The sequence below is a fragment of the Chiloscyllium plagiosum genome, unplaced genomic scaffold (assembly GCF_037043375.1).
Source record: "Chiloscyllium plagiosum isolate Xiang-an unplaced genomic scaffold, Cpla_swu_hap1 HiC_scaffold_13, whole genome shotgun sequence".
NCBI lineage: Eukaryota > Metazoa > Chordata > Chondrichthyes > Orectolobiformes > Hemiscylliidae > Chiloscyllium > Chiloscyllium plagiosum.
Window position 1 is genome coordinate 53,364,617 of NW_028270151.1, and position 25,661 is coordinate 53,390,277.

Sequence of the window (25,661 nt, forward strand, 5' to 3'; positions counted from 1 at the left end):
GGGAGTGCGACTAACTGAACAGTTCCATTAAAGAACTGGCTGAACCATTTCTTATTATTTCATGTTGATACTGTTTTACTGATGTGTTACCTTGAAATTTAATTCCCCTCTAGGAGCTGGCCAGAAGGCAGGGTGTGTGCTCGGATATAATAGGGCAGAAAGTTCAGAAGCATCTGTCACTTCCCAGACTCATACCAGATGTGAAGAGTCCAGGACAGTCTTTAAGCCTGGAGGTCAATTGAGACCCTTAGGTGACCATTTTAAAGGCCACTTAAGGGCACCAACCAACTCTCACTGGCACTAAACCAGCAGTTACAGGGGACATGCCATGTGGACAAGCTGCCAAGTAAACCCTGATGGACATACCAACAGTTTGAGGGGTTGAGAGCAATTTTCCTGCTGAGGCACTCAGTGTGCGCTAAAGGGATCCACCATCAGCAGGGGCTAAATCTGTGAAAAGATCTTCTCCTGTCCTTTATATTAACATCATTCCTCCCCTTTCTGTCTAAATGACTCCAGTGAGCCTACCCACAAAGCTGTGTTTCTAAGACTCAAGTGACAATCCTTCTATGAGGCTGACGTTAGTACTAGCAGAGACCATCGCAACCATTGGGTGCTGCTAATACTGAAATGCTGTTGGCCTCTGATTGGAAGCAGTCTGCTCATACATACTGTTTCTATTGATAGGGGGATTGAAACAAATTTCATACTGAATGTCAATCAAACTGTGTGTTCTGGAGTCTATTGGAGAATGCCTAGTTATACAACCAAAGTAGCGGGGAGGTCGCAAAAATATATTTTTAAAAATACATTTCCTCAAAGTACAAGGTGGCCTTGATAAGATGGGCCAGTGGGCCGAGGAGGGGCCGATGCAGTTTAATTTGAATAAACTTGAGATGCTGGATTTTCGAAAGGCAAATCAGGGCAGGACTTATACACTTGATGGTAAGGTCCTGGGGAATGTTGCTGAACAAAGAGATCTTGGAGTACAAGATAATTATTCCTTAAAAATGGAGTTACAGGTAGACAAGGCAGTGAAGAAGGCATTTGATATGCTTGCCATTATTGGTTAGTGCATTGAATATAGGAGTTTTGACGTCATATTGCGGTTATACAGGACATTAGTTAGGGCACTTCTGGAATTCTGTGTTCAATTCTGGTCTCCCTGCCATAGGAAGGATGTTGTGAAACTTGAAAGGGTTCAGAAATGATTTATAAGGATGTTGCCAGGTTTGGAGGGTTTGAACTAAAGGGAGAGGCTAAATAGACAGGGGCTATTTGCCCTGGAGCATCAGAAGCTAAGGGGTGATTTTATAGTGGTTTATAAAATCGTGAGGGGCATGGATAGGGTGAATATACAAGGTGTTTTCCCTGGGATGGGGAGTCCAGAACTAGAGGGCATAGATTTAAGGTGAGAGGGGAAAGATTTAAAAGGGACCTAAGGGGCAACTTTTTCACACAGAGGGTGGGGCTTGTATGGAATAAGCTGCCAGAGGAATATTGGAGGCTGGTACAGTTACAACTTTAAAAGGCAGCTGGACGGGTATATGAATAGGAAGGATTTAGAGCAATTTGGGCCAAATGCTGGTAAATGGGACGAAATTAATTTAGGATATCTGGTCAGCATGGACGAGTTAGACTGAATGGTCTGTTTCCATGCAGTACAGTTCTATGATTCTGTGACTATACAGCTTTAAGATGTGAACTGGAAATGCAGAGTTAAACACGTGAAGGATATGAGAGTGTTTGAACTCTGCTCATATCCTTCTAGTTGTATTAATAATGGTGTTAAAATTGCCATTTATTGATCCTAACAGATCTTGAAAACCAGCTTATGACTCAGCAGCTTAATTTCCAAAAGGTTACAGAAGAATTGGAACACTGCAAGGAGTTGTTACTGTGAGTAAACAACTTGCATCTTAAATAGGATAGCCATGCATTTATTAAGATGTTTATGGATAACATTATCTTCTAATCAACTAATAATAATGTGGAATTTGTATATCTACCTCTAGCAAGCATAGATTTTATGTTTCAGCAAACAGAAGTTTGAGAAAAGGTATGGTTTAGGTTTCTTCTTTGCAATTAATAGAGCCAGACACACTGGACTGAATCTTATGATATTTTGTCATGTGGAGTTTAGTGGAGTGATTCTCATCATGAGACCAAGTAATTTTTCTTGCCATATGCAGTAATAAGCATTTCAGCCCTTCAGGCAATGAACACATCCAATTTCTGCAACATTTTACCATGTGCTGTTTTTGGAACAACTCACAATCACTGGAGATCGCATATTTAAAAGGCCAAAGTGTACCCAGGCAAACACTGGCAGTTTGAAATTCTTTTTCCCCCAGAATCCCCAGTGGAGATCATGCTATATGCTGGTCCAAGATTGTTACCAGGGTTAGAGCAGTCTCAACCACCAGGAGAAATTTCCAGTATTGTAGGAAGGTGGTGAATGTCTTTCTCTACTCCGTCAGCGTATGTAGCGCCACCGTCTCTATGATACCTCATACTCGCTCTGTCTCTGCTATTGGACCCATGTCCCACTAAGGCCCATGCTCTAACACTCTTACTAATGTATGCAACATCTTTTCTGTTCACTGTCACCCACCCCAACCTGTAACACCACTTTTGTCTGCCCTTTGCACAGCCTACTCACTAAGGAAGCATCCCACCTGCACCAACCATTTTTATCTTCCGTAATTCTTGCCTTTCTGTCATTGCAGATACAAAACATTCTATAATAGGGCAGAAGGAGTCAACATGAATGGTATGCTGTCACTCATTTGGCTCCTCACCGTTATGAGGAGAGGATCCTGACTCTGATCGTCCTGATCTAGTCTGGTGTTAGAGGCTGCCCTTAACCTATGCTCCTGGGATCTCCAGAGCAAAGGCTGTCCTAACTGACTGGACTGAGTGCTGCTTACAAACATGGCAGGCTTCCTTGCTCTCCTTTGAAAAAATGTTCCAGTAACCACACAACTGAGCACAGTCAAGCAAAATTTCAGTGCTGGTACAATATCATGTAAGCAGACCATGCATCACATGGAATGGTTAATCGATTCAAGCAGCTTATTTCTTTGGATATCCAATACAGTTAGAGGATAGAGTAGACTCAATCAGCCCAGCCATACTCAACCCCAGAGCAATGTCTATTGTTAAATATGATGCTGTGATTGGGCAGAATTTGGTGAACAATTCTGTATGCACTAACAGCGAGATTAACAATAAACACAAAATAATCAGTCTCGCTGATTATTCATCATTGTTCCAAGCAAAATAAATTAATATGCAAAAACCTGTTCACTGCAAACAAAAGAAGGTTCATTCCTTGCGCCTTTCTTGAATTACCCAGTAGTTTTCAGAGCGAACAGTTCTTTCCTAATAGCTTTCTCCAAGACATTCTTGTGTTTATTCTGAGAAGTACAAACTTCTGAGAAGAATGTAGATGCTAAAGATCTGAAACAAAAACAGAAATTACTGGAGCAATTTAACAGAAATGGCAGCATCAACACTGAAGAGAAAGCACAGTTAACATTTTGAGTGCAGTGCCCTTCTTCAGAAGATGTTTCTCTCGCAATTTCAGTTTTGTTTTAGATGAAAACTGGGTTTAAGGAGTCATCTGAAAGACTGCACCTCTGATAATGCAATACCATTTCAGTCCTGCACTGAATTGTCAGTTCAGAATATGTACTCAATTCCAGGAATGGAACATGACCATAATACCTCCCGATTCATGGCCAGGTTTTACACATTCTATTTAGTCATGTGGCATAAACTCAACCATCATGCTGCCTTAAATTTTGTTATGTGGCACTACAAATGTAAGAGGAATCAATAGCATGATAACACAAGCTATCTGTTATTCTGTATATAAACCACCCTGAACCCCACGATTAGATTCCAGGCTGTAACTTCCTGTCAGGGTGAAAGGGAAGGCTGGTAGGTATAGGGAATGCTGGCTGACTAAAGAAATTGAGGGTTTGGTTCAGAAAAAGAAGGAAGCATATGTCAGGTATAGACAAGATAGATCGAGTGATTCCTTAGAAGAGTACAAAGGAAGTAGGAGTATACTTAAGAGGGAAATCAGGAGGGCAAAACGGGGACATGAGATAGCTTTGGCAAATAGAATTAAGGAGAATCCAAAAGGTTTTTACAAATATATTAAGGACAAAGGGTAACGAGGGAGAGAATAGGATCCCTCAAAGATCAGCAAGGCGGCCTTTGTGTGGAGCCACAGAAAATGGGGGAGATACTAAATGAATATTTTGCATCAGTATTTACTGTGGAAAAGGATATGGAAGGTATAGACCTTAGGGAAATAGATGGTGACATCTTGCAAAATGTCCAGATATACAGAGGAGGAAGTGCTAGATGTCTTGAAACGGTTAAAGGTGGATAAATCCCCAGGACCAGATCAGGTGTACCAGAAAACTCTGTGGGAAGTTAGAGAAATGATTGTTGGGCCGCTTGCAGAGATATTTGTATCATCGATAGTCACAGGTGAGGTGCCGGAAGACTGGAGGCTGGCAAACGTGATGCCACTGTTTAAGAAGGGCAGTAAAGACAAGCTAGGGAACTATAGACCGGTGAGCCTGACCTCGGTGGTGGGCAAGTTGTTGGAGGGAATCCTGAAGGACATGAAGATTTGAGCTACAGGGAGAGGCTGAACAGGCTGGGGCTGTTTTCCTTGGAGCATTGGAGGCTGAGGGGTGACCTTATTGAGGTTTACAAAATTATGAGGGGCATGGATAGGATAAATAGACAAAGTCTTTTCCCTTGGGTCGGGGAGTCCAGAACTAGAGGGCATAGATTTAGTGTGAGAGGGGAAAGATATGAAAGAGATCTAAGGGGCAACTTTTTCACGCAGAGGGTGGTCCGTGTATGGAATGAGCTGCCAGAGGATGTGGTGGAGGCTGGTACAATTGCAACATTTAAGAGGCATTTGGATGGGTATATGAATAGGAAGGGTTTGGAGGGATATGGGCCGGGTGCTGGCAGGTGGGACTAGATTGGGTTGGGAAATCTGGTTGGCATGGGTGGGTTGTACCGAAGGGTCTGTTTCCGTGCTGTACATCTCTATGACTCAATGGCAAGCTTCTAATTATGTATCACACTTGATAACCAAAATGAAAAACAGGAAAGTTCTGCTTCTTGTGGTAGACGTTTCTAGAAAATGATTGCACCTCATTTTGTTGAGTAGTTCTGTCTTGTTCCATCACATTCAGTGGTTACGACAATTGGAAGAATCCAAGAAATATTATGCCCCCCAGCATTGACTTTTGGAATCATGATTTTTCTTGTATTTGTTTAACGTTCGCTCTAAATATCTCTTGGAGTGCAAAAGCGATTTATTTCAGTACATGGTCCCCTTTTATGTATGGCTATGCACACAAGGTTACTTAAAGAGAGCAACTTTCGCATAGCTTGCATAGCACTTTTGGATTGCCACATAAGCACTTGTTATGACATGGAGACAGACAGCCAATTCAAATCAGTCTCCTTCCCTCTGTATTCATAACATAGTAAAATGATCCGCAAAATTGACCCAATGGTTCTAACCAGACTTTTTGAATCATCAATACCACATTTTCTGAATTACAAAACTACACACCAGGTTTTTAATGTTCGCCAAAGATTAAAAATGTATTAATAATGTAGTAGATTTATCAAAACAAAGTTAAACCACAAGGTAATCTAATTAATATCTATGATTTAAACCCAATATTTCTTGATTTTAGCTCTCCCCCCCCCCGCCCCCCAACCCCACACACACATAGACAGAAAAACAGACACAGTTAAGGGATAAATAAATAGAGAAAAGTAATTGAGGTGTAGTATCTTCAACATATAGGATTATATCTTGTATAGTTTCTGACAACTCTGATGCACAGAAATATCTTCCATTAGGCTCCAACAAATATTCATTTAATTCTTAAGACTGAGATTCTATTCTCTCTATTCTCAGTAAGTTGATAATAAGAGGACAAGAGGAACCCATCAAACCTCTGTCCTGTAGCTTTTGTAGACACAATATTTCTGACTTAAACATAGTTCAAAAACCATTTCAAACTTTGGTTTTTCTGTGTTAGATGGGTTGTCTCCCTGTGATGCTCTATTTACTATTCAAACATCTACCATCTGTTATAGAATGATACCTCTCTGCAGTTGAAGCGTCTATGGAGCACTTTTAAAAAAATCAACTCACAATTAACTTATATGCGTGGCCTCAAAAGCAATCAACAGCTTGTTTGTTCTCTTTTTTTAACGCAAGCTGCTGTCAACAATCCAGAGGTAAACTTTCAACTCTCAGCTCATAGTTTACAGCTCCAAACAAAAAATGATAAAAAGAATAAAGTAATGAAAAACCAGGAAGATTTCAAATACATGCACCTGGGTATCTTACAGGGAATGCATATTTTTCTCTCCAACATTAATATTTCCTCTCACTATGTTGCAGAAGTGACATTGATTTAATTCTTACTGTTCTTGACTCACTCATTTATTTATATACCAGATATTGCATAATATATTCCAGAGAGATTGATCACCAAGTGACTTTGTTGCACAATCAAGTTATTTCACAGGAACAGACTGCAATATTACTGTAATAATCGTGCTAACTGATGTAATTTAAACTATTAGATTGAGTGATAATGGATTCTTGTTACTTTTAGTAGTATTTAAACAAATCTAATCCTTATCCCTTTTCCTTTTCAATCTATGGATTAATAAAGTGGGCAATTGAGAAGCCACTAGTTGATACTTTAAGAAGCTTGTTTAGATGGCCATCTGGATTGCTAAACGTGTATCAAGTCAACACAGCATATTACCTTTTATTCCTTGTGCAAATGGCATCAGTTGCATTGGACTGAACCTTATGTTTTTTGACTAAGTCTCAATTTCATCAAGTGACATAGAATTTTTCTCCATGAGACCTGATGAGATCTTGTGCTATGCTTTACCAAATTTCCCTAATTATCTATCTGCATGCACCTATTGTGCTTCCTCACCTGATTCTAGCCCCATTCTACCACGTACGACACTTGGAACAACTGGCTACTGCTGTGATATCTTGGAATCTTCAGAAGGCCTGTGCAATTCCTGATCTTTGCCCCAGCATAGCAAACAAGGAAACCTGACACCTCACTTTGTGAACAGGAACCTGGTAGCCCTGGAGAGCCTGCAGGATTGGCAATGAAGGCCACAGCACTCGATCATGGTCTGAAGTTGTTACCCAGGTCAGTGCAGTCTCAGCCATCTGGAGGAAAGCATCGTAATATAAGAAGAAGATGAATGACGTTCTCCACTTGGCCAACGTAACTGCCAATCTTTTCTCTTCAACACCTTACACTCACTCTATCTGTGCCGATGCTCATGCTCTATCTATCACTCTGACTATTGCCTGCACCATCTTCCCTCACTCGCTGTCCTTCACACATTCCTGCTCTCTCGCTTGGGACACTCCCCCCCCCCCCCCCCCCCCCACCACGTACAAAAAGTCACAACCGTGCTGCCCACTTTCATGTTCGTTAATACTTGTCTCTCTCATTCCACAAGTAAAACACCTCACAACAGGGCAGAATGTGGCAATGGAATCTGCTACATTGGTGGAGGTGATGTCAATACGGGAGGCCCAGGAGTGAAAGGTGTTGCCTGAGGTGACTTTGTTGTTGACTGGATTTGGTGCTGCTGGTGGAAGGGCATCATGGCAACATTATTGAGGTGAGCCCAGCAGCGAGAGATGCAACTCTGACATTGGTGGGTGTTACGCACGCAGCAGAGAGGTGGTGGCGGAGCAGAATCAGCTCAGTGGTGAAAGATGGCACCTGAAGAGTGGCAATGTCAGTATTAGTTGGATTTCATATAGACAGGAATGAGGTGATGAAGGAAGGTTGACAGTGCAGGCATGCTGACGCTGAGCTAGCTCAGGATTGATTGACTCTCTTTAAACTATATCTTTCTATTTTTTTCTTATTTTAAACTATTCAAAATGGCGCTGGATCATGGCAACAGTGAAAAAGCTTTTAACTGTATTTAATTGTCAATAATTGGATTTAAAAAGGCAACGAAGGATTGTCCAGTACTTCTCAGAAGCCAAAAAACTATGCCATGTTCTTCGCAGCCTGCAACACATTATCAATGAGGATGAGCACCTCGCCAAGACCTTCCCCGATTCTCCACTTCTGATCTTTAAACAACCACCAAACCTCAAACAGGTCATTGTTCGCAGCAAACTGCCTGGCCTTCAAGACAATACCATACAACCCTGTCATGGCAGATGCTGCAAGACCTGTCAGAGCGTTGACACGGATACCACCTTTACACGTGGGGACACCATCCACCATGTACGCAGCAGGCACTCGTGTGAATCAGCCAATGTTGTCTATCTCATACACTGCAGGCAGGGATGCCCTGAGGCATGATACATTGGCGAGACTGAACAGAGGCTACAGCAACAGATGAATGGACACCACACAACAATTACCAGCCAGGCGTGTTCCCTCCCAGATGGAGAACACTTCAGCGGTTCAGGACATTCAGCCTCAGACCTTCGGGTGACCATCCTCCAAGGCAGATTTTGGGATGAGCAACAGCACAGAGTGGCCAAGCAGAGGCTGATAGCCAAGTTCGGTACCCATGGAGATGGCCTGAACTGGGACCTTGGATTCATGTCACACTACAGGTGACCCCATTGCACTACACACTGTCTCACACCCACCCACATGCATGCGCGTGCACACACACACACACGTTCGTGGGGTGAATTTGTACTTGCAGAATTGCATTTTATTTTACTCAAAAACTGCATGAATCCATGTAAGATTCTGTAAATCCCTTTTTTTACAAATAAAATCAGTCTGAACATTGGGGCACAGATGGACAGACTTTAACCTCACACCTTCAATGTATTATCTGAGCTGGCATGGCACCTATATTGTTAAAGTTTACATATGAAAGAACTGAAACCAACATGGTCATTCTAAAAGATGGGAGGCTTAACAAACAATCTAGGTCTTTTTCAATATATCATTTCAATTGCATCACACTGTAAACTTTTGCTATAACTTCTGTCTTACAATCTTATATTTCACTACCACCTGATGAAGGAGCAGAGCTCTGAAAGCTAGTGTTTCCAATAAACCTGTTGGACTATAACCTGGTGTTGTACAATTTTTAATCTCCTATAGACTGCCTTACAATGTAATGAAACAAGAAGAAAGCGAAGTGACAATTTTTGTGTAACATATTTGTAATTGCGCTCAATCTACTTAGGTGAAAGCTGTGGGCTCAAGTTTTACATCGCTACAACTAGTCTTCAGTTTTTGACGAGAACTTTCTTAGTCATTGTGATTTATGCTGATATTAAGATTAGATTAGATTAGATTACAGTGTGGAAACAGGCCCTTCGGCCCAACAAGTCCACACCGACCCGCCGAAGCGCAACCCACCCATGCCCCTACATTTACTCCTTACCTAACATGACGGGCAATTTAGCATGGCCAATTCACCTGACCTGCACATCTTTGGACTGTGGGAGGAAACCGGAGCACCCGGAGGAAACCCACGCAGACACGGGCAGAACGTGCAAAGTCCACACAGTCAGTCGCCTGAGGCGGGAATTGAACCCGGGTCTCAGGCGCTGTGAGGCAGCAGTGCTAACCACTGTGCCACCGTGCTGCCCACAAGGTTTAATGTTTACATAATCTACATTAAAAAGTTGTAAATAACTGCAGTAGACCACAAAATACCAAAGTCAGAGAGTTATTTGATTAAGTATTCCTTTTCATGTTATGTGTATTTATTTGAAGGAGAGTGGAGTGATTATTGTATTCTGATGAATCGTGAGAACATAGATTAGCAGCTCATTTATCACATTGTTATTCACAGAATATTGCTGAATGCAAGTTGGCAATCATTTTTCTCTTTAGAACATCAATTACTATATGCCTGGATCAGAGCTATATAAATAAAAGTCATTCCTTCAGACTACCTCAAAGGCTTAGCCATTTTTCACTGTTCTTCTTCATCCACATGCTTCTTCTGCACAACACCCCCTCTGGCAATTTTCTGACATATGCGTTGGCATCTTGTTTTGTTAATACCTGTGTTGTTTGATATCAACTGTTATTTGATCGATTTTTTTCTGAATTTCCACCTTAGTCTGGACAAAGTTTCAGCAATTATCAGTCCCCTTCTAAAGATTCTAACACCATTAGACATCAAGGGGTGTTGCTTAGATTGACTGTTATTTGAAATGGTTGTTGCCTGGCATTTGTATGGCATGAATTTTACTTGTCACTTTTCAACCCAAGCCTGGATATTGCCCAGATCATGTTGCATTTGAACATGGACTGCTTCATTTATGAATGTATGTAAAAATCACACAACACCATGTTATAGTCCAACAGGTTTATTTGGAAGTACAAGCTATCGGAGTATTGCTCCTTTGTCAGGTAGCTAGTGGAACAGGATTGTTTAGGTTTGTTTAGTATATTACATCAGTCGTATGACACTATGAACTTTTGCTATAAATTCTGTGTTGTATGATCCAGCTCCACTAGCTACCTGATGAAGGAACAGCGCTCCAAACGCTCGTACTTCCCAAATAAACCTGTTGGACTGAAACCTGGTGTAGTGTGATTTTTAACTTTGTCCACCCCAATCCAACACCGTCACTTCCACATCATTTATGAATGGTGCTGAATATTATGCAATCAAAGGCGAGTATCCCCACTCCTGACTTCAAGATAGAGAGAAGGTCACTGATGAAGCAGTTGAAGATGATTGTACCAAGACTCTATCCTGAGGAACACCTGCAGATATGTAGTAGAGCTGAGATGATTGACCTCCAACAACCACATCCATCCTCCTATGTGCCAGATATAACACCTTCCACCAGAATGCTTGTTCACTGATTGTCATTGATCCCATACTCAGTTGAATGCTGTCTTGATGTCAAAGGCTGTTACTGTCGTCTCACCTCTGGAATTCAGCTTTTTTGTTCATATTTGAGTCAAGGTTGAAATAAGGTCAAAAGCTGAGTGGACCTGGCAGAACCCAAACTGGGCATCACTGAGCAGGCTGTTGCTGAGCAAGTGCTGCTTGATGGCACTGTTGATAACACCTTCCATCACTTTACTGATGATCGATAGTAGGCTGATGGGCTGATAATTATTGAGGAGATGTCACTGTTGCAACTGTATTGGAACAGCTTGGCCAGGAGAGCAGCAAGTTATGGAGTGCAAGTCTTTAGTACTATTGCCAGAATGTTGTGATGGCCCATAGCCTATGCAACATTCAATGCCTCCGGCTATTTCTTGATATCATGTGGAGTGAATGAAATTAGCTGAAGACTGGTATCTGTATTGCTGAGGACTACTGGAGGAGCCCAGGATGGATCATCATTTGACACTTCTGGCTGAAGATTACTGTAAATGCTTCAGCCTTATCTTTTGCACTGATGTGCTAGTCTATTTCATCATTGAGAATGAGGGTATTTGTGGAGTTTCCTCCTCTGGTGAATTGCTTAATTGTCCAACACCATTCATGACTGGATGTGACAGGACTGCAGAGTTTGGATCAGACCCATTGGTTGTGGCATTGCTTAACTCATCAGCTTGAAACTTCCCTTTTAAATATTCCTGGTACTGCTCCTGGCATGCCCTCCTGCATTCTCCATTGAAATGGGGTTGCTGTCCTAGCTTGATGGTAATGGTTGAGTAAGGGGTATGCCAATCCATGAGGTTGCAGATTGTGCTGGAATACAATTTTCCTACTGTTGATAGCCCCGGGAGTTGATTCTAGGGGAAGGCCTGCTGGTTGCCTCACTGTATGATTTTCTTGTGTTTTGACGGGTTCCACAAAAAGAAATAGATCCGAACACCTCAACAATATTCTATCTATTGTACCTGTTACACACATTAAAGACATTAAAGCCTAAAGTATGTGGAGCTTAAAATTGCTCAGAAAGCCTTCAGAACATAAACTCAAACTAAAATGGACTCATGATAAAAGCCTGCTTTCAGCGCGAGAAAAAGTGGGATACACATTACTTAGAGTCTGAACAACATGCTGTAGATGAAAAAGGTGATGTAAAGCAGATGTCTTTTAGTTGGATCCTTGCTCTTAAGAGCACTTTTAGTAGATCTGTTTACAAGTCACTGCTTCTCTACATCAGACATACAGGAGGAGTAGAAGACTGCATATAGCTGTCTGCACAAGAGAAAGAATAGTGAAATACAGTGATGAGGATCTTGATGTAAGTTGAGGAGCTGGAAGACATTAGCGTTGACAAAAATCTTCGTAAAAGAAAGAGACTGATTATTTTTAAAGTAACACCAGAAAATAAATCACTGAAACTAAGAATAAATATTCTGCTTTATTAAAAATGATTTGATACAAATTTCTGCCTGATTTGCACCAAACCATCTTTAGCTCATAGAGTTGTAGAGTCATAGAGATGTACAGCACGGAAACAGACCCTTCGGTCCAACACGTCCCAACCCAATCTAGTCCCGTCTACCAGCACCCGGCTCATATCCCTCCAAACTCCTATTCATATGCGCATCCAGATACCTTTTAAATATTGTAATTGTTCTAGCCTCCACTGTTTCCTCTGGCAGACAATTCCACACACGCACCACACTCTGCGTGAAAAGGTTGCGCCTTAGGTCTCTTTTATATCTTTCCTCTCTCACCCTAAACCTATCCCCGTTAGTTCTGGACTCCCCCACCCCAGGGAAAAGATCTTGTCTATTTATCCTATCCATGCCCCTCATGATTTTGTAAACCTCTATAAGGTCACCCCTCAGCCTCCGACGTTGCAGGGAAAACAGCCCCAGTCTAATTCAACCTCTCCCTATAGCTCAAATCCTCCAACCCTGGCAACATCCTTGTAAATCTTTTCTGAACCCTTTCAAGTTTCACAACATCCTTCTGATAGGAAGGAGATCAGAGTTGCATGCAATATTCCAAAAGTGGCCTAACCAATGTCCTGTACTGCCACAACATGACCTCACAACCCCTGTACTCAATGCTCTGACCAATAAAGGAAAACATACCAAACGCCTTCTTCACTATCCTATCTACCTGTGACTCTACTTTCAAGGAGCTATGAACATGCACTCCAAGGTGTCTTTGTTCAGCAACACTGTCTAAGACCTGACCATTAAGTGTATAAGTCCTGCTAAGATTTGCTTTTTCAAAATGCAACACCTCGCATTTATTTAAATGAAGCTCAATCTGCCACCCATGAGTCCATTGGCTCATCTGATGAAGATCCCGTTGTAATCCAAGGTAACCTTCTTCGCTGTCCATTACACCTCCAAGGTTCATGTCATCTGCAAACTTACTAACTATACCTCTTAAACTCACATCCAAATAATTTGTATAAATGATGAAAAGTAGTGGACCAGCACCGATCCTTGTGGCACTCCACTGGTCACAGGCCTCCAGTCTGAAAAACAACCCTCCACCACCACCCTTTGTCTTCTACCTTTGAGCCAGTTCTGTATCCAAATGGCTAGTTCTAAGAATTTCCCACACTTAATGCATTTACAGTTTGTATAAAATTGATGCATTTAGACATTAACTGCACATTGAATGTGCAAGAGAAAGTTAAGTCATTAAGTTATCAGTGTAAGTATTACAAGTATTACTTAGATTATCAGTGTAGGTATTTTAATAACATTATTGTTAATAATAACCAACAAATCTCTTCAGCTCATAAATTAAGTATTTTTGTAAAGAAATGTTAGAAAGGCTGCCACCACAACTTCAGGGGGCTCACTTACCACTCATGCAGGTACAATGTCTGTGATATCAGTGTTGGCAATGCTGAAGTTAGCTGCTTGCATCAAAGAATAGAACCAATAAAAGGGATTATTTTCAAATATTTTAAATTAATTCAGTTCAAATCCTTGGATTGCAAAACTCATACAACCTCACTCCAACACTTGTCAGGCCTGTTCCTGTTCCTCCACCCACTGCCTCTATGCTGCTCACTGCCTTGATTCTTTGCTGTTTGCCATTCTCTGAGCAGAACAGTCAGGAGAGTAATGAATGGAGCAGTGACTGAAGCAGCAGGCAGGGCAGTGAGAGCGGCAGTCAGCAGAGCAGAAAGTGGTATGGCAACTATAGTAGCAAGTGAGATGGGCAAGCAGCGCAGTAAATGGAGTAACCAAAGGAGTAGCATGCAAGTGCAGCAACTAGACTGCAAAGTGGGGTTGTGAGCACAGCAGTGACTAAAGCAGTGAACAGAGTGGAAAATGGGATGGTTGAGCAGAACAGTGAGTGGGGTGGTGAATACCGCAGCAAGTGAGTGCCAAATGGAGTTGTCAACCACCTGATGAAGGAGCAGTGCTCCGAAAGTTAGTGATTCCAGATAAACCTGTTGGACTATAACCTGGTGTTGTGTGATTTTTAACTATTATTTATCCAATTGTTCTCTAATATCCACATAGCCCTTTTCTCTTCTACAATGTTATTTCCTCACATTTTCAGCAAGTCTGGAAGTATTTTTTAAAAATATTACAACTTTAATTCTCACTGATGGCAACATGGCAGAATGCCATTCTTCTATTGTCAATGCCACAATTCACTAACATAGAATACAGTTGGGCATAAATACTTTATTTTGAACATATTCTGTTCTGATATTAACAGTGTGCAGTTGCATGAATTGCTGTGACTAGCTTTCTTCTGACAATTTGAAGAAATTCAAGTACCTTCAATTGATGATATTCCTATTAAATACAAATGAAAATTCATTGTTCATATGATCAACCTGTTGCCTAAGCATTCAGTGTTGCTCAATGTTTTTTATTTTGCAATTTTAGATGCGTCACTTTGTATTTGTGTTGCTTCAGTTGGAGCTGGTCTACAGGTACAATATAGCAACCAAAACCTGCATTTACACAATATCTTTAATATGATAAAATATCCCAGGATAGAAGTATAATAAAAGAAATGTATACCAAGCCACACAGGAGAAATTAAGAGGCATGATTAAACATTAGTTCAATGAGTTACATTTTATGTCATGCCTTAAAGGAAGTGAAACAGTAGGAAAAGTGAAGACAAAGGAATTCCAGACCTTATGGCATTGACCAGGTGACCAGGCAAAGGAAGTGGGGTAGCAGAGGAGGTCTAAGCTAGAGAAGAGCAGAATTTTCAGTTAATCATGCCAGCTCTGGCTGCAACCCCAACTGTTGAAAAAGATTGCCTTCTCTCCTTTTTGCTTTCTGCTGCCAGCAAAAGTTACCGTCTAGTCTCTAATTTTGGTGTTTATGTAACAAAGAATGGGTATTGGAAAATGTAATCATTGTTGCTTTTATAACTACATAGGAATCAATCAAAGGAAGTGGAAGATCTTCTCTCAAAGCTAACAAAACTGGAGTCTGTACATAATGAGAGGGAATCCAGGTAAGTAATAGGTTTTCATTTGTTGTGGTTCTGTTCGCCAAGCTAGGAATTTGTGTTGCAGACATTTCGTCCCCTGTCTAGGTGACATCCTCAGTGCTTGGGAGCCTCCTGTGAAGTGCTTCTATGATGTTTCCTCCAGCATTTATAGTGGTTTGTCTCTGCCGCTTCCAGTTGTCAGTTCCAGCTGTCCATTGCAGTGATCGGTATATTGGGTCCAGGTCGATGTGCTTATTGATTGAATCTGTGGATGAGTGCCATGCCTCTAGGAATTCCCTAGCTGTTCTCTGTTTGGCTTGTCCTATAATAGTAGTGTTGTCCCAGTCGAACTCATGTTGCTTGTCATCTGCATGTGTGGCTAAGGATAGCTGGTCGTGTCATTTCGTGGCGAGTTGGTGTTCATGGATGCGGATCATTAGCTGTCTTCCTGTTTGTCCTATGTAGTGTTTTGTGCAGTCCTTGCATGGGATTTTGTACACTACATTGGTTTTGCTCATGCTGGGTATCAGGTCCTTCGTTCTGGTGAGTTATTGTCTGAGAGTGGCTGTTGGTTTGTGTGCTGTTATAAGTCCTAGTGGTCGCAGTAGTCTGGCTGTCAGTTCGGAAATGCTCATGATGTATGGTAATGTGGCTACTCCTTTGGGTTGTGGCATGTCCTCGTTCCGTTGTCTTTCCCTTAGACATCTGTTGATGAAATTGCACGGGTATCCGTTTTTGGCGAATATATTGTATAGGTGTTCTTCTTCCTCTTTTTGCAGTTCTGGTGTACTGCAGTGTGTTGTGGCCCTTTTGAACAGGTTTTCATTTGCTGTTGTACACTACTACTATTATAGGCAGATTATTTCAGTTATGGGTATTCTTTATATTATCACAGATATTGCAAAGAGATTGAAGAAAAAGAGAAACAATGGCTACGTTGTGAACAAAAGTGTAAGAGTTTAGAAGAACAGCTAGAAATCAAAGTTCGCCAGGAGTCAAAATTACAAGACCGATCATCAGTCTCTCAAAATGAAATACTGACTCTAAAAACTGCCCTAAGTCAGGCAGAAGAGAAGCTGGAAGCATTGAAACAAGAAAGGTAAAAGTCAAATGATGTTGCTCTTTTAGAAAATATATTTGAAATAAAGATCATTTATATCATGACCTATCTCTCTTCCCATGCAAACAATATCAGTGGTGGTCCTTCCCCTCCTCCCCTGGCATCTCTGTATTCTCAACTATGATATTCTAAATTCCATTCATTTGTCTTTTATCCAACTGCCTATCATAAAACTTCTTTTAAGGACCATGAAATCCATGTGATTTATATTTTCCTATCGAGGCCACAAAATGGCATGCCTAAACTTAGGTAACATGGAATCAGATTTTCATCTTGCAGGCAGCAATAGCCAGTCAGGCTATGTTCTTGATTCAGTCTGAACTCTGATTTGGCAGCACTCACCCATGCTATCTTTATGCTGGAATGGTAGTAGGGCTGATGTTGCCTGAAGCAGGCCTGAGATGGAAAGAGAGGTTAGTAGATTCCAACATAGCTGGGTTAAAAGGCCCGCCTATACAATCTGGGGCATAGTTGTGGAGATGAGGACCCTTACCCTCAACTCTTACTCCCCTGGCCTCCAATTACACCCCTTATTCTCCATACCCCTTCCAAATTCACTGTATACCCTATGACCCCATGCCTCTTCATGCCATTCATTCCTATACCTCATCTTAATCCTCTTTTAACCAAGTCACCCATAGTTCCCTCAATGCCCATATGCACTCAGCCAGAAGCCACTGTTTACAGATCTCATGAGCCCTATAATAACAACAGGGAGCCTTTGATACGTTCCTAAAACTGTCAAACAAATGGTAATTCACAAACTATTTTTTAAAAAAATTAGGATCTCATAAAATTATTAAATATGTATGCATAGTAACCTTGACAGCTGGGCTAAATCCATTAGTGAATCTTGAAGCTCAGCCCATCATTTATAACAATATTATATTGCACAAATGTAAACCACCAGAGCTGAATATATTAAAGTCTTCAAAATTATTTGAAGAATACATTAATCTGTGCAAGCTTTTGAAACACTCAAATGATCTAAGCTGAAATTAAATCAAATGATTATAGCACTGAAGATAACTAACACAGCCAAATCTGAATTTCAATATTGTAAATACAAAAGGACATTCTATCCAATAAATAATGTGCCCTGGCATCTGAATATTTTTCTACTTTCACATTGCTGGCCAATTTAATAGTCACTTACCTTTTAAGAACAAAGTCCTATCATCAATCACTGCACTATAAGCATATTTAATTTTCATACAGTATTTAATTATGCCTGTCAAAAATATTTCGATTCTAGAGCAATATTCCTCCATGGCTCATGACAGCTTTGAGTTGATGTACACTGTTGCTTTTGAAAATTGGCCCAAGTCCATCAAAATTACAGGGATTCTGAGATTCTCAATTGTCATGCATTGTTAAGGTTGCTAGTTCATGCTGGGTTTCTTTATACTGCATCCCTCAGGATTGCAGGTGGTTCGAATCTCAGAATTAGGTCCTAGACATCATTTTAAAGCATCCCTGTCATGGATTGATCCCAGACTGGGTCGAGAAAGTCTAGCCTGTATTGGCAATTTGTACTGACTAGCTAGAAAGTATTTAACTGGGGTGACATGATGGCTCAGTGATTAATAGTGCTGCCTCACAGCGTCAGAGACCCGGGTTTGATCCCTGCCTCGGGCAACTGGCTGTGTGGAGTTTGCACATTCTCCCCATGCCTGCATGTGTTTGCTCTGGTTTGCTCTCACAATCCAAAGATGTGCAGGTTAGGTGAATTGACCATGCTAAATTGTCTATAGTAGGAATGTGTAGGTTAGGTGCATTAGTCAGGGTAAATGCAGAGTAATAGGATACTGGGTGGGTTACTCTTCAAGGGGCAGTGTGGATTTATTGAGCCGAAGGGCCTATTTCCACACTATAGGGAATCTATGGTTTACTTTGTCTGAATCTATTTTTTTTGTTTTCATCTACTTCGTCTACAGTATCTATTCTTAACTACTTTTGCCCGTTATTCTTCTGCCAAAAATATTATGATCCCTATCTTTTTATTTTCCACTCATGTTCAGTTGCAGCCAAGTGATATAACTGCTATCAGTTTTTCTTCATATTTGTTGCAAAACTGTTTCTAATTCCCAAATTCATTTCCTGTATTCTAAATGTTTCAATATCTGCATTTCATCTACTTTTGTTATGATGCAAGTATGATCGTAATACTGGACAAGTCAATCCGAGAGTGAAATCTGGCTCGATAGATCATAAGTTTCTTTTATGCAGTTTGGTTACCATGAACAGTCACTGAACATATTCCTGCAAGTCTGTCAATGTTCTTTTAACAATAAAAACAAGATCATTAGACACAAGAAAAACAAACTTTGTATAAGGCAATTTAACAAAATCTTAATACAAGCAACTAAACCAAAGATTCAGCGTTTTTCCCCAGCAATGCCCTGTGCAGATACTCAATCCCAGTGAAATATCACTTATCTTAACTTTAAGATTGTTTATTCAACTAATTCTTTCCAGGTTTGTTGGCCTAGCAACGTCTTTCTATCTGATGACCTCAAAGCTTCTTTCCAGTGTTGATAACATAGACCTCTTTTCAGGTCTTACCACAATGTAGAGTGTTGGACTGGGGTGGATAAAGTCAACAATCACACAACACCGGGTTATTTGAAACCACAAGCTTTCGGTGCCCTGGCGCCTTCTTCAGGCAGCTAGTGAGAGAGAATACATCGTAACAGAACGTAAAGTAAAAGATCAAAGGGTCATATCAACTTAAATGAATATATTGAACAAACATAGATGACTATAAAGTTTTTAATCAATTACTGATTAAAGACTTAATAACCATCTAGGTTTGCTCAGTGCATTTATAGAATGTATTACCTTTGAATCTTTACCTTTACAGACATAACTTTTTTGTGTCTGTTATAGTAATTGGTGAACAGTTTGCAGCACTCTTTACTGAAATCCTAAGATTGAAAGTACTAGTGTAATTGATTTTCTATAATTATATTTTATCATCACTTTTTATTTCCAAACCCAGTAAATTCACAAGTGTAGTAACAGGAACGGTCTGTAAGAAAGGGAACATTCTTTTAGTCTCAAAAATTGACAGAAACGGAACTTGAAGCAAATTAATCTACCTAAGAGACCAACCTCACATGTTGCCAAACTTTGAAGCTTAGAAATCTTTTAACCTCTATTATTTACAACTTCTTTAGGGACAAAGGCTAAATGATAGTCCTTAATTACAGCTTTTGAATCCACCAGTTCATTTTTGCCCCAAGTTTAGAGGAAAAATATAATTCCAATACATTGTTCATCTAAATCTGATTCATACTGACAATCTATAATGTGGTGAAAAACATAATTTCCCTTGTGAAATGTGTCAAGCTGATACATGAGTCCCAATGAAGTCTGGGCAACTGGATGTAATTTCTGTGTGTCTAGCTGTGGTCCTCTGATACAGCCACTATATTATAATTTTAATTCCAGGTTTGGCACCAAAAGTATTGTAGCAGGGGAGTGCAGACTGACATGATGCAAACTCAAGAATCCAAATAGTTAATCCAAAAGTGGAACTTGCGGGAATTGGGGCCTCTAGTATAGAAACCACACATGTATTTCTCAGGATACACAAAGATGCCTTGTTTTAATGATGTCTTTTATGATAAACTGCTGGAGACAGCGAGGAATTGAAGAGCAATACTTTCCCTTAGCAATAAGACTAAGAAGCCTGTTGCCTTAAAGAAGACATGGCTTGAGGTGGTCCAGGAGACATCAGCCCACTGCATTGTGCAATGCTCCTGGCTTCAGTGTAAGAAGTGTTTTGATGGCCTAAGCTAGTAAAGGAAGGTGAGTTTGGTTGTACATACACTTCAATCACTGCACCCGCTCGAATTTGCCTTATCAAACCTACTCCATCACATCACTGCTCACACTCAATTTTCTTGCACCCATACCATTCACTTTACATGCAATTCCTCACAGCCAATTATATCCATCACTGCTGTCTACTTTCACATTTGTTTAATTTGCTGATTCTCTCTCTTGCAGTCACCTTCATGAAATGCATTGCATTCATCAGGTGAACCAAGAGTTTTATTCTTTTATCTGTTCCAAGAAAAGAAAGCAAGGTATGGAGAAAGGGAGGACTGAAAATGATCCTCCACAGATCTCACAACAGACAGCTGCAGACTCGGAAATTTTGGAAGTCAGTAGCATTTTCTCCCAAGATCATTAAAGAAGAACCCTCCAGCTTCCTCGTGAAACACTTAGATGTCAGCGAAGCAACATGTCATTCAACATGCAGTTATATTGACTTGATTTCACTATTAAGTGAAACAAGGGCTCGATTTAATCCAGTCCATCACAATAGCAGCCAGGTCCTCTTAATTGTGGGAAACATGCTTCATTCTCCTGGTGACAGCAAAACCTTTCCTGATTAATTTGGATTGTTTAAGAGACTGAAATGGAATTCCTAACCTCTGGTGACAAAATAAATTGGCATGCATTTCCGTGACTTCATTTTAATGGTGTTACAGTTTTTGCTTTTTACCATGCCTCAGACATGAATCTAAATTAGCAATTCATACAAAGCATTCCTTACAACAACATATATCACACTTTTCCACATATACTATCCTGAAATTATGCAGCCTTGAGCTGGGCATTCTACATTTATATACAAAAAAATCATTACAAGGCTATGGGCCAAATGCTAAAAAATGGGATTTGAATAGTAATGTGGCTGTTTTTGACAGGCATAAGGTTGATTGGCTGCAGAGTCTTTGACTATGCTGTAGACCTCTATGATCCCATGACTTAGTGATTTCAAGTTTTCATGGTCATCAGTTAGCTTTCTTGATGGGTTTAAAACTGTCTCTTTCCTTTGTAACCTCCCTCACTCTTTGATGAAGCTTCCTTCTTCTACCATGTAGGCTCCCTTTCTCCCTTGCGGGCTTCCCTGTATCCATCTAGTCTCCCTTTGCAGCCTCCCTCTTCCCTGTTGCAGCCTCGCTTTCCCCTTTGCAACCTTGTTCTCTCCACTTGCAATCTTCCACTTCTCCTTATAGTCATACCCTCTTCATCCTTTTCTAGCCTTCTTCACCCCCTGCTCCACTTGCCATCTTCTGCTCTATGTTCCTTTTGTAATCTTCTCCCAATCCAGCCTTCTTTCAGCCTCCTTATAATCCTCCCACCCACCTTCGAGCCTTTTTCTCCCCACTTCTTTTGGAACCAACTTCTCCCCATGACCAGCTGGCTGTGTGCCTTCTTTTCCCACCTAACCATTCTTCTTGTTGCTGCCTCCTAACCTTGTAGCAGAACTCTGTTACATACTTAAATGGTGGAGTGACAGTTCTTAAACAAAGAGAAATTTCAGGTTATAATTAGGGCAAGTGCAATGTTCTGATCTACTTCAACTAATACCATGAGATAAAAAAAACATCTGGTTGTAGGGATTTGTCACATTTATTAAAGTGGGGTGAGATTATAAGAATAATGGGAATGCCTCCTAGACTGGTAATCCAGAGGAATAGTGTTATTCTTTAGGGGACATTGAATTTTCACTAGTAGCATAGTAGGATTTGAACCAATCAAAAACCCATGTCACTAATCGAGAAGAAAAGTGTTGTTCTTTCCTAATCTTACCTACATCTAATTGCAGTCACACAGCAGTTTGGTTAAATCTTAGCAAGCAAATACCTGTAGTAATTACAGATGAGCAATCAACATTAGACATGACAATATCCCATGAAAGAATAAAACCAAAACACAACTTACGTTTTGCTTAATTAATTCTGGGGATTTAAAAAAATTCTTTAATAGGACATTGCTGGCAGGGTCATTATTTGTTGCCCATCCCTAATTACCCTGAGGATATGATGGTGAGCGACCCTCTTGAAGCACCAGAATTCATTGCAGGTATATAAATGGTGCTATTAGGATGGAAAGTTCCAGGTCTTTGACCCAGTGTGGGAATTCTGATATTATTCCAAATCAGATGTTATATGACTTAGAGGAGAGCTTGCAGGAGTGCTGCAGACACCCTATTCCTCCTGATCACCCTCATTTTCCCACATAATTGTAAGAATGTTACTTTTGATATCCAGTTGCTCGGGTCTTTACATCAACCCTTTTGTCTTCTTTAATACTTCCATCTGCAACCAAACACACGTGTTACTTATGTTAAATTAAACCCCAGCCCCCACAGACCCACCACAGACTCAAATGTTGATGCATGAAAATGCCATTCAGATAATTTACATTCAGTAGTTCTTGTATTTACCTTTCTTACAGATATGAAAATTGTTTTAGAATGCTGTATTTCATCTCCCCCTCACCAAGAGCAATGTTAGCTCGCTATTTAATTAAATTGTCAATCAAAAAAAAAACAAGGTTCTGATCTCAGATTGACTTCAGGCTTCATTTCAAAAATCTATAGCAATTCCAACTTCTAAAGAACAAAACATCTCATATTCATGACAAAACAGCATCTTTGACTTCTTGTGAGATTGCTTAAAATGTATTAACATTTTCAGTCTTTAATTTCCTTTTTCAAGAGATGTTGATCTCATTTCCAATCAAGATATCAGTTTAAAAATCCAGAATTACTTTATACCACATATTCACACTCTAATGGGAAGAAAAGTCTCCTTATCTCAAAGTCTCTTTTTGTCTCCACTACCCAGCTATATGATTTGGTTACCTCAGTCTCATCCGTATTTGTCATTGTTATGAACTTTGTTAAGGACCATGCCAGACCCCCTCAAAACATTTCAAGAAGGTAGCCCAGACCCTAACTTTTCTCGTTGTTCTAAGCAGGTTTAGAGTGGATATTCCAGGAGTAATGCAGCTAGTCAAAACCCCTCGGTTTTAAACAAAACAGAATTTATTTACAGAGTACCAAATGAAACCAGAACAAATGAGAACAGAACAGAAAATAACTGAACCTATCCGAAAACCCAACAGACTATCCCACCTTAATGATGCTGTTCCAAATGCCTGCAACAGTCCCCATAAACACCCTCTTGAGAAAAAGATAAAATCAGACACAGGTTCTTACAGGAGAGAGAGATGGCAGAGAGATTAGCATGGACCTTCTTCCATTGTGGTTATTTCTTTGGATTCTTCAGCTTAAACTGACCAGCAGCTCTGAACAGCCAGACTACGAAAGCCTAAACAAACTGGAGAAAAGCTGAGCTGCAAGAACTGGCCACTCCCTTTTCATTGTACAAGTGTTTTTTTTTAATTAAACTTGAAAGCATTTTGCCTAAGGCAGTATCTGTTCGCTATAATCAAATTGGCCCCAAAGTCCATCCAAACCACACATATCAGAATCTATGTGTTTTCAAACCCTCTGAAAAAAAAAACAAGGACAACGTAACCTTGTTAAAAGAGCAGCAGCATCACAACACCTACAAACTTTTTTTCTGATCTTTTCCTGTCTTAAATTGATTGACCTTTGCCATATTTTTCTACCAGTGACGTAATGCTGTTAATTTCTTCTGTTTTCCCCTGATGTTGTAGAGCACCAAAGGATGAATTAATTGCAGTTGTGCAAAAAATCTGAACACCGTAGCTCATACTAGAACCACAAATAGTAGTAAACAAAGTACCATGGTTACTTAGCAGAATTAGTATTAATTACTGGCTTCAGACTGTGACCTCTATAGGTAATTTATATAATTGCAGTATAAAAAACCCATTTATACTAAACTACGAGTTCAAGGAAAAAGAAATCCAAAGATCACATCGTCCATAACAAATCCTCAATGTAATAAATAGACAAGATCAAATATGATAGGGCAAGAGTGACAGAAACTACTTGATTCTAACCTTCTTTTCAGTTTCTCAGTACTGGTCTGAGATAATGACATTAATCCGCTTCACATGGAGCAGGATTTTGTTTCCACCAAAATATTGCATTCTGTAATTCTCATTTCTGTCAAAATTGTGATAGATGTGCTAACACTTTCTTAAAATATTTGATTTTTTAAACTTTCCTTGATAAAAGACTGTTTTCAATTTCTCAAAGTATGCAAAACAATAATTTGCATTTATATAACACCTTTAACACAACAAAATGTTCCAAAACTTCAAGCACACATTATCAAACAAAATTTGATACTGGGTCATATTTGCTGATCAAACATCGCACAAAATGGGAGGTTCTAAGAGGAAGAGAGAAAGGTAAGTGAGGTGGAAAGATTTAAGGAGAAATTCTAAAGCTTAGAACTTAGGTATCTGAAGACATGGCCATCAGTAGTGGATTCATCAAATCAGAGATCCAAAATAAGCCAGAAATTGTAGGGACATAGATATATTACAAAATTTTTTTTTACATGCAGAAAGAGTCATTTAGCCCTTCGTGTCGGTAATGGGTGTCCAGTGAGCATCATGATTTAGTGCTACTTGCCTGCCTTTTCCCATACCCTTGTGCAATGTTTATTTTCAAGTAATCTCCAGTTGCCCTCTTGAATGCCGAATTAGCTCTGCCTCAACCACATTTTTAGGCAGTGCATTCCAGACTCTCTGCTAATTTAAGTCTGCACCATCTTGTTCTTGATCTTTTCATAAGTGGGAACAATGTTTCCCTATCTATTCTATCCAGATCTATCATGACATTGAAACCTTGACCAGTGGAAATAGTTTATCTGTCTTTTACTGCCTTTTACCTCTTTACCTGTCTTATCCTGTTAATATCTTGGATATCAGGCGGCATGGTGGCACAGTGGTTAGCACTGCTGTCTCACAGCGCCAGAGACCTGGTTTCAATTTCCGCCTCAGGCGACTCTCTGTGTGGAGTTTGCATATTCTCCCTGTATCTGCGTGGGTTTTCTCCGGGTGCTCCGGTTTCCTCCCACAATCCAAAAATGTGCAGGTTAGGTGGATTGGCCACACTAAATTGCCCATAGTGTTAGGTGAAGGGGAATGGGTCTGGGTGGGTTGCACTTCAGCGGGTCGGTGTGGACTTGTTGGGCCGAAGGGCCTGTTTCCACACTGTAAGTAATCTAATCTAAAGATCACCTCTCAGTCTTCTTCTTTCCAAGGAGAACAGCCCAAACTCCAATCTATCCTCGTAGCTGAATTTCCCCATACCAGGAACCATTTCTCTAAATGTCTCTGGTACATTCTCCAATGTGATCATACACTTCCTATTATGCTGACATCTAAC

General features: G+C 40.3%; 1 protein-coding gene across 3 annotated transcripts in view; it reads left to right on the forward strand.

Moving 5' to 3' along the window:
* Window positions 1-25,661, forward strand: part of lekr1 (Leucine-, glutamate- and lysine-rich protein 1) — a 212,435-nt gene that overhangs the window by 159,484 nt on the left and 27,290 nt on the right. For all 3 annotated transcript variants that reach the window (XM_087993242.1, XM_043702179.2, XM_087993243.1), the window contains 3 exons: window positions 1,818-1,899; window positions 15,352-15,429; window positions 16,301-16,504. In XM_087993242.1, the coding sequence (XP_087849368.1) occupies window positions 1,818-1,899; window positions 15,352-15,429; window positions 16,301-16,504 (364 nt within the window). The remainder of the gene's footprint in view (window positions 1-1,817; window positions 1,900-15,351; window positions 15,430-16,300; window positions 16,505-25,661) is intronic.